This window comes from Bos mutus, chromosome 10 (genome assembly GCF_027580195.1).
Source record: "Bos mutus isolate GX-2022 chromosome 10, NWIPB_WYAK_1.1, whole genome shotgun sequence".
Taxonomy (NCBI): Eukaryota; Metazoa; Chordata; class Mammalia; order Artiodactyla; family Bovidae; genus Bos; species Bos mutus.
The window spans coordinates 82,567,542-82,582,862 of record NC_091626.1 but is presented as its reverse complement, the minus strand read 5'-3'; the positions used below and the strand labels follow the sequence as shown (position 1 = coordinate 82,582,862).

Below are 15,321 nucleotides of genomic sequence, written 5' to 3'. Positions count from 1 at the left end.
CGAACCCAGGTCTCCCACATTGCAGGTGAATTCTTTACCATCTGAGCCACCAGAGAAGCCCCTTTGGATTCTTCTTTTACTAATTTATACTACCAAACATATATCTCAGCAGAGAAAGCAAAATGGGAATTAGAGCAAGAGGTTCTAAATTTTCTTTATCTAAAGTAATGAATACGTGATGGGAGGGTGGGAAATTGGCTAATTAGTGGTGGCTTTTGGGTTTGTTTCTTTGAATTAAATGTCACACAATTATATTAATGTAGATAACACTTTGTAAAGATTTTAACAGCTCTAAAAAAGAGTTACCATTTTTATTCATATTTAATGGATGAAACAAGGAGGCCTCCAGGTTAAATAACTTACCCAAATTTACACTTAGAATGTTGTAATCTGTATTCAAGCAATAAGACTCTAGAATTCCAACACTTGACCTCTCTGCAGAGAACTGATTAAGTTTTTAACTCCATTGCCCATTCCTCAGCTGTATGCTTTTTATGAATTAAAAAAACAGGAAAGCCCCTAACCTAATACTTAGCACATAGTATCCACCCATCACCTCTCAGTCATGTTCGACTCTTTGCAATCCCACAGACTATAGTCCTTCAAGCTCCTCTATCCGTGGGATTTCCCAGGCAAGACTATTGGAGTGGGTTGCCATTTTCTCCTCCAGGGGGTCTTCCCTACCCAAGAATTGAAGCCGTATCTCCTACATCTCCTGCACTGCAGGCGAATTCTTTACCACTTGAGCCATCCAGGAGCACACAGTAAGTAATCGCTAAAATAATAGTTCATTTAATCACATGTTAACGTGTCCTAAAGATTTAGATGTTAGTCCTGCTTTCTCATTAAATGCCCTTAGCAATGACTGCAAAGCCCATAACTTCAGTCCCCACAGAGTTAACTGTTTCTAACTGGTGACTAGGGGAAGCTGATGTCATTGCTTAAGAGTTCCCATGAAGCCTACATAAGTCAGGTAGAACACCACCAACACTGCAGCTGCCCTTCACAGCTGCTTTCTATCTCTACAGATTTCCCTTCAGTACTTGAAGGTAGAATAACCCACCTAAAACTAGCAAGACAAACTTTCCACCTAGAGAGTGTGCTGCGAAGAACACACGTTGCTTCAGTTACACTGGTTCTGAACAGTTAGGTCGAGTTTTGTGTAGACATGTCCTGGTAAACTAGTGGGCCTGCAAAAGAGGTTGGCAGTGGCTTTCCATCCCTTCTGCTCATCACTACAGCCTGACAAAGTGCAAACAAGATATCATTCCTATATCACATAGTCAACTGACTGAAAACCAATTCCAGAAAATCTTAGAGCAGAGCTGTATTCTCTACACATTGAAAAGCATGATAATAACAAAGGTCTGATTTTGCAGAAATGCTGAAGTACCTCTGGTAAAATATCACCAAATATATCTACTGTGACTTATTGCCAAAAACTGTGAATAAGAACCAAGGGAACTTCAAGGGCTCTGATCTTCCTTGTAAAAAAGTCAAGGTAAGTGGGGCTATTTGATTAGTCGAACTTAAAAATAAATTTCTATTTCTACTGGAAAATAATACTCTCTTTTTTTTGGCAACTGTTTTATTAAGTCAGATGGAATTGCATGTACATTCAGAAGCACAGCACTTGAATATTTATGTGAAAATTCACAACTGATAAATCATTCCACAGTAGACTTGGCAGTTCAGGAGGACTGCACACAGTATTGTTCAACCTTTTAAAACCCATGCCTCCTTTTTAAAAAAATTTCTAATAATTATTTTTAATTTATTTATTTTTATTTGGATGGTATCGCTTTACAACACTGTGTTTGTTTCTGCTATACATCAACATGAATCAGCCATAGGTTTACATAGTTCCCCTCTCTCTTGAACCGCCATCTCACCTCCCAATCCATCCCACCCCTCTAGGTCATCACAAAGTACCAGAAAATAATACTCTTAATATTGAAAATACAAGACTAACAATTCAGTTCTCTTTGGAGGTGCTGAGAGCATCAGAAACAACCCAAGGTGAGTTTTATAGACTTTTTCATTTTTTTTATGTCTCTGCTTTTAATTGTTTTTTCCTGTTTTCCTGAAATGTATGCAATAGGCACTAGATTTTTGATGTGTGAATCATACTTTTAATATAAACTAATCACAAATCCCTACTATGGTTGAACACATCCATTTCTCAAAACATTATTTCCTGTGGCTCCACAGAAATAGAAAAAAAATACAATGGCAATGGGAAAAGTGTAGTTAAAAATGAATATCCATATCTTCTGGTGAGGGAACAGTCTTCATTTCAAACCTAGTTCTCAGACTGCACATTCTTCTCTATCTGTGCTGGTAAAATTTTTCTTACTGATTTTAAAATAAACCCCTGGCTACATTCTTGGCTAGTCCTTCAGCTTTCAATTTTGCAATCATCTTTTTATAATGTAATAAATTGTAAATGAAAGTGAAGTCATTCAGTTGTGTTCAACTCTTTGCGACCCCGTGGACTGTAACCTACCAGGCTCCTCTGTCCATGGGATTCTCCAGGCAAGAATACTGGAGTTGGTTGCCATTTCCTTCTCCAGGGGATCTTCCCGACCCAGGGACTGAACCTGTGTCTCCCTGCCTTGCAGGCAGACGCTTTAACCTCTGAGCCACCAGGAAAGCCCACAATAAATTGTAAAGATAACATCAGATCAGATCAGTCGCTCAGTCGTGTCCGACTCTGCGACTCCGTGAATCGCAGCACGCCAGGCCTCCCTGTCCATCACCAACTCCCGGAGTTCACTCAGGCTCACGTCCATCGAGTCAGTGATGCCATCCAGCCATCTCATCCTCTGTCATCCCCTTCTCCTCTTGCCCCCAATCCCTCCCAGCATCAGAGTCTTTTCCAATGAGTCAACTCTTCGCATGAGGTGGCCAAAGTACTGGAGTTTCAGCTTTAGCATCATTCCTTCCAAAGAAATCCCAGGGCTGATCTCTTTCAGAATGGACTGGTTGGATCTCCTTGCAGTCCAAGGGACTCTCAAGAGTCTTCTCCAACACCACAGTTCAAAAGCATCAATTCTTCAGCGCTCAGCCTTCTTCACAGTCCAACTCTCATATCCATACATGACCACAGGAAAAACCATAGCCTTGACTAGATGCAACTTCGTTGGCAAAGTAATGTCTCTGCTTTTGAATATGCTATCTAGGTTGGTCATAACTTTTCTTCCAAGGAGTAAGCGTCTTTTAATTTAACATATAAATCACCAAACATTTAAAATAGTTTTCTGGAGGAAAAACTTTAAGTGGACACTCTAAGAAAAAGTTTGAAATAGTAAAATCAATCCATAGCTATTAAGATGTAACTGTAAATATTAATTCAAGCACTAGATACTGTGTGTGAGTTTAACTTAAATGATGACTGAAGGACTTCTCTGCCCTCCAAAATACCATCTTTGTGACAGATCTGCTTTGCTAGTTCCTTGATTTGACACTGACATTAGTCTTTCCTCTGATACAGACAACAAAAAAAGGCATTGTCTGCAGAAGAGCATCATAATGAGGCATAGGAAATATTTGAGAAGAAAGGGCAATGGAGCAGAAGTGAAACGTTTCCTTTATTCTCTTTTCATAAACAGTGTGCAGTTGATTCATTTGACTGACAGAAAGCCTGATCTTGAGGACAAAATAAAGAACCTGTAGTCATCAAGGAAGAAAGCAGGATAGGATGAGATAATCATGTGTGCTCTTTGCCACCCTATGGACTGTAGCCAGGCTTCTCTGTCCATGGGATTTCCCAGCAAGAATACTGGAGTGGGTTGCCATTTCCTCCTCCAGGGGATCTTTCTGCTCTGGGATTGAATTAGTGTCTTCTGTGTCTCCTGCATTGACAGGCAGATACTTTACCACTGCATCACCCGGGATAGGATAATAGTACCTGAGGAACCAGGAGGACAGCTTACTTGGGTGGGGCATCCCTGGAAGGCTACACTTCTAGGCAGTGGCACATGAGAGGCAAACCTGGGAAAAGAGGCTTCCCACAGATGCCCACCCAACCTGCCCCATGAACCTAGGAGAGTAAAAGAGAGGTTGTCACTGAGACATACTGTACTTAATACCACCATTATGTCAATTACCACAAAAATTCAGATCAGAGAGGTAGTAAAGAAAGCCTGGACCAAAAGTCAGGAGGCCCAAGCTCTAGACCCAGTTATTACCCCAGTTTTTTATAAACTTGGGCCAGTTGCTTTATCTCTCTGTGTTTTGTTTTCTCTATTTATTTAAAAAAAAAAGGTTAGGTAAACTCTCAGATCCCATTAAGAACTGAGACCTTCAGCAGATATGAAGCTTGGTTTATTTTGAGGGACATCGTAACAGAACTGAAATTGTGGAAACGGTTGATAGCGTCCCCTTCCTGGAATACAAACTACGCACAATAGACCATGACAAGAGACCATCTCCTCTCGTCTTCTCTTCCCACAACCCATATTATTTTGCACCGAAAGATCTCAACAACAAAAAAGCTAAAGTATGTCATTGAAATAACCTATGAATACTTTGCATAAACAAAAATATTTTCTTCAAATATTGTTCTCCATCCCTATTCATCCACATTCTTTCAAATGTGATTATCATAATCTTTCTGATCTTGTCTTATACATTAAACCAATATATACGTAAATTAGATCATCAAAAAAAAAAGAACTGAGACCTTGTGACTCTATATAATATATACATTTCGTTTTTTAATATTTGTTTACTAATTTGAGTGCACCACCAGGTCTTAGTTGCAGCATGTGGGACCTAATTCTCTGACAGGGATCGAACCCAGGCCCCCTGCAGTGGGAATGTGGAGTCTTGGCCACTGGACCACCAGGAAAGTTCCAATATATACATTTTTTACAAAATTAGTGATGCTTGGGTCAAAAGTAGGCTAATCTTTTTTAAAAGCAACTACTGTTGATTTACCGTGGTCCAGTAAGTCAGACAAGAGAGTTGTAATTTAAAAGAACTGAGGATAATCTAGCCAAGACAGTGATGCTGTTAGGCATGGATTTTGACCTCCAGATTAAGAATGAGCAAGTCTGTCCTCAACTCAGAGGTGGAGGAGAAGCAAGCCTCCCTGTACCCTCTCTAGATTTCCTAAGTTTTCCTGGGTTCGATCCAGCCTCCTCTAAAGTATTGTTCAAAGAACATCTCAGCCACATTGCCAGCAGCTTGGTGAAAATCTTCTGCCTCCTGAAATCTAGATTACTGAAATTACAGTCTCAGGGTATGATGGCAGAGCAAACAAGGAAGTAAGGGTGTGGGCTAGTGAACATGTGGTCAACAGGACAATAAAGAAAACTATGTTCAAGGTCAGAATTTGTATAACCCTGGAAAAATTACTTATTGAGGGTAAGAAGAACCTTCATTTCTTCTCCTATAAAAATCTGTAACCTAAAGCTAAACACTGATATTTTTTTTTCCTTTTTTTTTTTTAATTTTTATTTTATTTTAATTTTTTTAATTTTAATTAATTTTATTTTATTTTCAAACTCCACATAATTGTATTAGCTTTGCCAAACATCAAAATGAATCCACCACAGGTATACATGTGTTCCCCATCCTGAACCCTCCTCCTCCTCCTCCCTCCCATACCATCCCTCTGGGTCGTCCCCTGCACTAGCCCCAAGCATCTAGTATCGTGCATTGAACCTGGACTGGCAACTCGTTTCATACATGATATTTTACATGTTTCAATGCCATTCTCCCAATTCTTCCCACCCTCTCCCTCTCCACAAAGTCCATAAGACTGTTTTATACGTCAGTGTCTCTTTTGCTGTCTCGTATACAGGGTTATCATTACCATCTTTCTAAATTCCATATATATGCGTTAGTATACTGTATTGGTGTTTTTCCTTCTGGCTTACTTCACTCTGTATAATAGGCTCCAGTTTCATCCACCTCATTAGAACTGATTCAAATGTATTCTTTTTAATGGCTGAGTAATACTCCATTGTGTATATGTACCACAGCTTTCTTATCCATTCATCTGCTGATGGACATCTAGGTTGCTTCCATGACCTGGCTATTATAAACAGTGCTACGATGAACATTGGGGTACACGTGTCTCTTTCCCTTCTGGTTTCCTCAGTGTGTATGCCCAGCAGTGGGATTGCTGGATCATAAGGCAGTTCTATTTCCAGTTTTTAAGGAATCTCCACACTGTTCTCCATAGTGGCTGTACTAGTTTGCATTCCCACCAACAGTGTAAGAGGGTTCCCTTTTCTCCACACCCTCTCCAGCATTTATTATTTGTAGACTTTTGGATTGCAGCCATTCTGACTGGTGTGAAATGGTACCTCATAGTGGTTTTGATTTGCATTTCTCTGATAATGAGTGATGTTGAGCATCTTTTCATGTGTTTGTTAGCCATCTGTATGTCTTCTTTGGAGAAATGTCTATTTAGATCTTTGGCCCATTTTTTGATTGGGTCATTTATTTTTCTGGAGTTGAGCTGTAGGAGTTGCTTGTATATTTTTGAGATTAGTTGTTTGTTGGTTGCTTCATTTGCTATTATTTTCTCCCATTCTGAAGGCTGTCTTTTCACCTTGCTAATAGTTTCCTTTGATGTGCAGAAGCTTTTAAGTTTAATTAGGTCCCATTTGTTTATTTTTGCTTTTATTTCCAATATTCTGGGAGGTGGGTCATAGAGGATCCTGCTGTGATGTATGTCAGAGAGTAAACACTGATATTTTATACAATAAGGGAGAAATAAGTTATTTGATTTCTCCCTGCCCAAGATTGTTTTACATCTCTTAGTGAATCAATTTTTTCTATTCTTTTGTTCCAAAAGTGTGTGTTTAGCAACTGCTATGTGTCCAGCATGATTTAAGATGCTGAATGGGGATTTTAAAATGAGATACTTCACTAGAAATTCTAGATGGAGAGAAGTCATAAACACAGAAGAACCTAAGTGGCCAAATGAGTGATGCAGATATTAAGTGGGTTTTTTTTTTCTAATTTTCGACAGGAGTGTCCAACGGTGAGAATGGAAGAGGCTGTTCTACTCAATCAAACAACTGCAGTGACATGTTTTCGGCTCAGAGGTTTATCTATCAATCAGAATGTGCAGATGGCTGCATTTGCCATGTTCCTTGTTTTCTATGTCCTGACACTGATTGGAAACATCCTCACCGTCATAACTATTATCGATGACCATCATCTCCATACCCCATGTATTTCTTTCTCAGCAACCTATCCTTTATCGATGTGTGCCACTCCACCGTCACTGTCCCCAAGATGCTGATAGACACCTGGTCAGAGGAGAAGCTCATCTCCTTTGATGCCTGTGTAACTCAGATGTTCTTCCTGCACCTCTTCGCCTGCACAGAGATCTTTCTCCTCACTGTCATGGCTTATGATCGGTATGTGGCTATTTGCAAGCCCCTGCAGTACATGACAGTGATGAGCTGGAAAGTGTGTGTGCTGCTGGCTGTGGCCCTCTGGACAGGGGGTACTATCCACTCCATAGCGCTGACCTCGCTCACCATCAAGCTGCCCTACTGTGATCCTGATGAGATTGACAACTTCTTCTGTGATGTGCCTCAGGTGATCAAACTGGCCTGCACTGATACCCACATCATTGAGATTCTCATCGTCTCCAACAGTGGGCTGATCTCCGTGGTCTGTTTTGTGGTCCTTGTGGTGTCCTACGCAGTCATCCTGGTGAGTCTGAGGCAGCAGATCTCAGAAGGCCGGCGGAAGGCCCTGTCCACCTGTGCAGCCCACCTCACCATGGTCACACTCTTTCTGGGACACTGCATCTTCATCTATTCCCGTCCATCCACCAGCCTCCCAGAGGACAAGGTGGTGTCTGTGTTTTTCACCGCTGTCACACCCCTGCTGAACCCTATCATCTACACCCTTCGGAATGAAGACATGAAAAATGCCTTGAACAAGTTAATGGGGAGGGTGAAGGGAAGAGAAAAAAAATGAAAATGTCTAAGCCCTTATGGTGCTTAGTGTTCCAAATTAAAGAAATGCCTAGCAAAGATATGTTACAAGCCACATTTATCAATCTATATGACTTGTGAAACTATATTCCAGTCCAATATCTGACAATCATAGCAATTACTATGATTTTTAATATCTTCCACAGGCTGGAAATTGTTCTAGGCACTGCGCAATTACTTAATTCTCACAACAACCCTGTGAGGTATGTATAAGCTTGTTTACACATGAAGAAGCCAAAGCTCAAAAAAGCAAACAGCATGCCCAAGGTCACCCAGCTAGGAAATGATGAAGGTAGGATGTTAAGCCAAATGTATCAACACAAACATGTTATTTTCCTTACATCATGGTTCCTATCCCTGCTTTTGTGTTAGGATGATAACCAAAGTCTAAACAAATGTTCAGATTCCTGGGCAGCACTTGCCAACATCATTCACTCAGACACTTGCCTCAATAGCTTTGCAAACACTGGTAAAGCAGACAAAGTAAGTTTGCAAATGACTTCAGTAATGCAGAAGGAAGACTTTGAACCACTGAAGTTGATATCCTCAAGTGTTCAGCAAAAACTCTTCCATTAAGACAATACAGTGGGGATATCTTATTATCCATTCATCTCACAAATATTTACTGAGCGTCTATTATGTGCTAAGTACTAGGTTAGTAATCATAAATAAAATACATAGCCCTCCTTTTATGCTGTTTAGAGTTTAGTGAGAATAGAAGACAAAAATATGTGGGAAGAGAATTTGGGGAAGAATGGATACATGCATATGTATTGCTGAGTCCCTTAGTGTTCACCTCAAACTATCACAACACTGCCTGTTAATCAGCTATACTCCAATACAAAATAAAAAGGTTTTTTAAAAAAGAAAACAAAATATAAGCAAATTTCAATTACAGATCATGACAAATGCCATGAAAGACAATGATGTTAGAGAGTTATAGAAGAGACAGTCTCTAGATTGCTTAGTTAAGAAGGGCCTCTCTGAGGAAATGCCATTTATGCTAAGATCTGAAAGATGAAAAAAGAGCCAACCACGAGAAAAGAAAGGTGATGAACTTTCTAGGCACAGGAAATGGCAGATGTAAAGATCTATGTTTAGAAAGAACTTGGCCTGTTCCAAGAAATAAAAGACCAATGTGGACACCACCCTTATGGCAGAAAGTGAAGAGGAACTAAAAAGCCTCTTGATGAAAGTGAAAGAGGAGAGTGAAGAAGTTGGCTTCAAGCTCAACATTCAGAAAACTAACATCAAGGCATCTGGTCCCATCACTTCATGGGAAATAGATGGGGAAACAGTGGAAACAGTGTCAGACTTTTTCTTTTTGGGCTTCAAAATCACTGCAGATGGTGACTGTAGCCATGAAATTAAAAGACGCTTACTCCTTGGAAGGAAAGTTATGACCAACCTAGATAGCATATTCAAAAGCAGAGACATTACTTTGCCAACAAAGGTCCATCTAGTCAAGGCTATGGTTTTTCCTGTTGTCATGTATGGATGTGAGAGTTGGACTGTGAAGAGAGCTGAGCACTGAAGAATTGATGCTTTTAAACTGTGGTGTTGGAGAAGACTCTTGAGAGTCCCTTGGACTGCAAGGAGATCCAACCAGTCCATTCTGAAAGAGATCAGCCCTGGGATTTCTTTGGAAGGAATGATGCTAAAGCTGAACCTCCAGTACTTTGGCCACCTCATGCGAAGAGTTGACTCATTGGAAAAGACTCTGATGCTGGGAGGGATTGGGGGCAGGAGGAGAAGGGGATGACAGAGGATGAGATGGCTGGATGACATCACCAACTCGATGGACGTGAGTTTGAGTGAACTCCGGGAGTTGGTGATGGACAGGGAGGCCTCGTGTGCTGTGATTCATGGGGTCGCAAAGAGTCAGACACGACTGAGTGACTGACCTCAACTGAATTGACAAAAATTGAATATATTTAAAGTGTACAACATGATAATTTCATTATTACCACAATCAATTCTAATTAACACATCCATCACCTCACACAGTTACTGTGCATCTGTCTGTCTGTCTGGTGAGGATACTTAGGATCTGCTCTCTCAACAATTTTCAAGTATACAATAGAGTATTATTAACTATTGTTATCGTGCTATACATTAAATCCCCAGAACTTATTTATCTTACAACTGAAAGTTTGGCTGAATTATTTTCTGAAGGCAATAGAAGAGAATCCATTTCCTTCCCTTTTTCAGTTTCTAGAGGCCACCCAGATTCCTGTTAGTAACCCCCTTCTCTGTCTTTAAAGCCAGCAATATCGAATCTCTCTGACTTTTGTAGTCATATCTCCCTCTGATTCTCCTTTGTTTCCCTCTTCTATCTTTAAGAACATTTGGGATTACATTAGGTCTACCTGGATAATCTAGGCTACTATTTCTATCTCAAAGTCAACTGACTAGCAAACCTTAATCTCTGTTTGCTGTTCAACCTGAAATATTAACAGGTTCCAGAGACTGGATGCAAACATCTTTGGGGGACTCTCACTTTGTTTACCACATCACCTGTAACACTTTCTTCTTTCCTTTGTCACAAATTCCAAAAAGCTCTAACTAAATTTAGTATTTAATTGTAATAACTAACTCATCACTATTTCCTGGTACATGTAATTACTCTAATTCTTATAAATTCTGATTTCTCTTTTATTGAACATTACTATTTTTTATATTTTGATATTAAAAGCTACCATAAATCACATTTTTATAAAATAGAAAAGGAACAGTTTCAGACCAATAACCACCACAATGTAGATTCAAACATTCTTCACATAATAGCAATATGTGAAAACAACAATCAGTAATGTTTTTAAAAAAATAATGCATTATGACTATATACAGTTTATCCCAACAGAGCAAAGAAGTCAAGCATAAAATTGTACATAGTGTATGATTCAATTTACATGAAACTCTAGGAAAGACAAATTTAGTTTACAGCAAGAAAAAATCAGATGCTTGGGTGCTTGGGTGGGGATAAGATTATTGGCTGGGAAGGTTCTGAAGAAATTTTGGGGGGGTGATAGAAATGTTCTATATCTTGACTAGGGAGATAGTTGCATAAGTGAACCTTTGTCACATTTTATCAAACTGTACAATTTAAATGAGTACCTTTTATGTAATTAATTTCTACCTTAACAAAGTTTATTTTAAAGTAAGTTCCAATAGATCTCCACCTTGATTTTGTAAAAAATAAAGTACTACCAAAAGTACAGACTGTGTGTAGAGATAAATAAGAGAATTACTCTCAAAGTGCCAAAGTTTAATTCAATATAAATATGTTGCTGTTATAGTTTTAACTGCTAAGTCATGTCCAACTCTTTGAGACCCATGGACCTCCTCTGCCCATGGAATTTCCCAGGCAAGAATACTGGAGTGGATTGCCATTCCCTTCTCAAGCGAATCTTCCCAACCCAGGGATTGAACTCACATCTCCCTGCATTGGCAAATGGATTCTTTATCTCTGAGCAACCAGGGAAACCAATAAATACCATATAAAGCTTAAATAAACACCTTGAAAATACATTTGAAAGTAGGATCCCTATAATGTATAAAACACAGGTATAATGTACAGCTTCCCAGAGGTAATAACCTACAGAACTGTACAAATCAAAAAAATAGGTTCTCTCAGAACTCTACATGTTCCTGAAACTAAGACTATGCCCCCAAAGTCTGTGTGTTCTTTTACTGGTGAAACTAGAAGTTTTCTTTAAACTTGTCCCAATCCTTTTCCCTTACATGTTACAACAGGTATCTTTTCCTTTATTTAAGCAATAGTTGATAAGTCCCCCTCTTTAGTTCAGAAGTCTGGCCTGAAATGACTCTCCAGGTCATTTCACCTAATAACTTAGATTTCTTACTCTTAGTCACTCATTAGAGATATGACCAAAATAATATCTATAATTCCATGTCCATCATGTACACGATTTCATGGAAAAAACTTGCCTCTGTCGGAGACGCTTCATGGCATTTTTTACTTCCTCATTCCTCAAGGTGTAAATGAGGGGATTCAGCACAGGGGTGACCATCGTGTAGAAGACAGATACCACCTTGTCACTGGAGAAGTTGGTGTCTGGGTGAGTGTAGAGGAAGATACATGGCCCAAAGAAGAGGGCAACCACCATGAAGTGGGCTGAGCAGGTAGACAGGGCTTTCCTGCGCCCTTCAGCTGACTGTTTTCTAAGAGAAACCAAGATGACCATGTAGGAGGTGACCAAAGCCAGAAAACAGAAGAGGGAGATGGTTCCACTATTGGACACAATCAGCATTCCTGTGAGATATGTATCTGTGCAGGCCAGCTTGATGACAGGAGGAACATCACAGAAGTAGCTATCAATTACATTAGGGCCACAGTAAGGTAGGCGAATGGTCAAGAAGGTCTGCACCAGTGAGTGAATGGTACCCCCCAACCAGAGAGCAAAGACAAGCTGTACACAGACCCTCATGTCCATCACATTGGGGTAGTGTAATGGCACACAGATGGCTACATAACGATCATAGGCCATAACAGTCAGCAGAAAGATCTCAGCACAGGCAAACAGATGTAGGAAGAAGAGCTGTGCAATGCAATTGTCAAAGGAAATGGTCTTCCTCTCCAAAAGCAAACCCTCCAGCATCTTGGGCACTGTGACAGATGAGTGGCAGATGTCAATAAAGGACAGATTGCTCAGGAAGAAATACATGGGGATATGAAGACGTGGAGTAAAGACTATGGTAACCATGATCAGAATGTTCCCCAAAAGGGTTAGCACATACATGACTGAGAATGCCATGAAAAATAATATCTCCAGTACCCAGTTATCAGTGAGTCCCAAGAAGACAAATTGAGTCACTCTTGTTTGGTTTAGAGCATCCATCCGATAAGCTTCCAAAGGACCTTTTGGGGAAAAAAAAAATATGAACAGTAATTTAGCCTTAATGCTATAGGAGTGGAACTAACAGAAGTGACTCTGAATTTCTATCTGGGTTGCTTATTTATTATCATGGTATGTAGAGTATAAGATCAATTTAATTACAATTGTTATAATATCCAATCTTCCTTGGTGACTTAGTCGGTAAAGAATCTGCCTGCAATTCAGGAGACCCAGGTTTGATCCCTGGGTCAGGAAGATCCCCTGGAGAAGGATGACAACCCACTCCAGTATTCTTGCCTGAAAAATCCCATCGATACAGAAGCCTGACGGGCTGCAGTCCATGGGGTTGCAAGAGTCAGACACGACTTAGCAACTAAACTACATATTATACCCAGTATATATCAGGAGCCATTCCATGCACTTTATATACACCATTCTGTTTAGCCATAACTGTACCATTGCATGGGCTTCTGCACTGGCTCAGCAATAAAGAATCTGCCTGCAATGCAGGAACCGCAAGAGATGTGGGTTTGATCCCTGGATGGGGAAGATCCCCTGGAGCAGAGCATGGCAACCACCTCAGTATTCTTTCCTGGAGAATCCCATGAACAGAGGAGCCTGGCAGGCTACAGTCCATAGGGTCACTGATAGTCAGACAGAACTGAAGCAACTTAGCACGCATAAACGCACCATTGCATAAGCATTATTGTTCCTGTCTTGCAGGTAAGCGAGCTCTACAAGAATAAATAAATTGCCCAAAACCCTTAGCCACTAGTTGGGTGATTTTTTCATTTCAGTCTAACCCACAGGCAACACCAATTTAGAATTCTAAAATACAACTCCCAGCTAAAATCATTCACTACTTCACTCTTCCTATCAAAAATACCTTCAAAGCCTGCAACTGTCTGCTACATTTATTTGCTACTTCCATCTTGTTACTTTCCAAAATCCTTGTTTGTTATTTATGTTGTTCCCTCTGCTCAGAAAACATAACCATTTAATCAACTGTACTCTCTTCATTGCTGACTCTCAAAATACTATTCATCTTCTAAAATTACCTCAAAGAGCAGTACCTTTAGGAAAACACAACTGATGCAATCAAATCTTATCACTTCCCTTCATACTTCTTTTATCTAAAAGAAAGTATAAAATAAGATATCTGTTTCTGCTCCCCATTAAATCAAGATTTTCTTGAAGAGCAATGGTCACATATAACTTATCCCTTGCAGCACGTAACATGGCTTCTGGCACACAGTAAGTATTGAACTGAACTGAACTGAAGGTATGCAAAAAATACTTTTATTTGAACTGAAGCTAACTTGTCAGGTAACCTGCAAAAGAATCCAGTCCTTCACAATAGACTTAAAAAGTGACTTTAAAGCTTAATTTTTTATTCTGTAATATGATTTGGGACTTTGCAGGTTGCTCACTGGCTAAAGAATCCGCCTACAATTCAGGAGATACGAGAGACACAGGTTCAATCCCTGGGTCAGGGTGATACATTTTATTAAAACATTTAGCAAAATGAAGTACTGGACATAATCTGAATATTTATCTAAAGAGGAATAGGGAAATAAATTTTAGTACAGCCACAGTGTGGAATATTATATAGCAATTAATAAGAATGAGTACGATCTATGTTTATTGATTTAAACAGTGGTTTTCAATGTAGCTGCACTTGAAAACCATATAGTTGGGGTTTCTAAATTTTGCTGCTCAGGCCTCATCTCAGAAAATTAATTCAGAGTCTCTGGAATTTGGACCTATCAGTACTTTTAAAGTTCTCTGGTGACTACAACATACAGCCAAGATGGCAAACTATTAAATTCAAAAAATGTCAACAATACATTATTAAGTTAAAAGAGCATATTATAAATATATTTTTGCTCTATAACACAGGGAGCTCAACCCAATGCTCTGTAGCAACCGAGAGAGGTGGGGTGGGGGTAAGGGTGGGAGGAAGGTTCAAGAGGAAGGGGCTGTATATATACCTATGGTTGAGTCATGTTGCTCTACAGCAGAAACTAACACAATATTGAAAAGCAATCATCCTCCAATTAAAAATAAGTTTAAATAAATAAACATATTGTGAACGAGGAGGAAAGGAAGGAATAAACAAACAAAGTGAGTGAGTGAATGAAGTCGCTCAGTCGTGTCCGATTCTTTGCGATCCCGTGGACTGTAGCCCACCAGGCTCCTCCATCCATGGGATTCTCCAGGCAGGAATACTGGAATGGGTTGCCATTTCCTTCTCCAGGGGATCTTCCCAACCCAGGGATCGAACCCAGGTCTTCCTCATTGCAGGCAGATGCTTTAACCTCTGAGCCACCAGGGAAGTCATAAGAACGAATAAAGGAAGGAATCAAAAAATATTTATGTATATATATGTGAATATGAACATATTGAAACATATATAGTCATGAATTCTGTTTTTATGTATTTATTCCTAAAAGGAAAGATGATATGTGTTGAAGACTACACACTTTTTTAAC

The 15,321-nt window shown here is 39.7% G+C and overlaps 2 protein-coding genes across 2 annotated transcripts; one reads left to right on the top strand and one right to left on the bottom strand.

The window, feature by feature from the left end:
* The first annotated feature begins 7,006 nt into the window (after positions 1–7,006).
* On the top strand, positions 7,007–7,953 carry OR4E1 (olfactory receptor family 4 subfamily E member 1). The gene is given in 2 exon segments (XM_014479729.2): positions 7,007–7,184; positions 7,187–7,953. Coding segments are annotated over 2 exon segments (945 nt in total).
* A 3,937-nt stretch (positions 7,954–11,890) lies between these two features.
* On the bottom strand, positions 11,891–12,832 carry OR4E2 (olfactory receptor family 4 subfamily E member 2). Its single transcript, XM_005900583.2, has one exon. It carries the CDS (start codon positions 12,830–12,832, stop codon positions 11,891–11,893), a length of 942 nt encoding a protein of 313 aa, XP_005900645.1.
* Positions 12,833–15,321: the final 2,489 nt, after the last annotated feature.

Bases quoted from the DNA above. Each gene is read 5' to 3' on its own strand.
- OR4E2 (XM_005900583.2), bottom strand. From the start codon at position 12,832: ATGGATGCTCTAAACCAAACAAGAGTGACTCAATTTGTCTTCTTGGGA.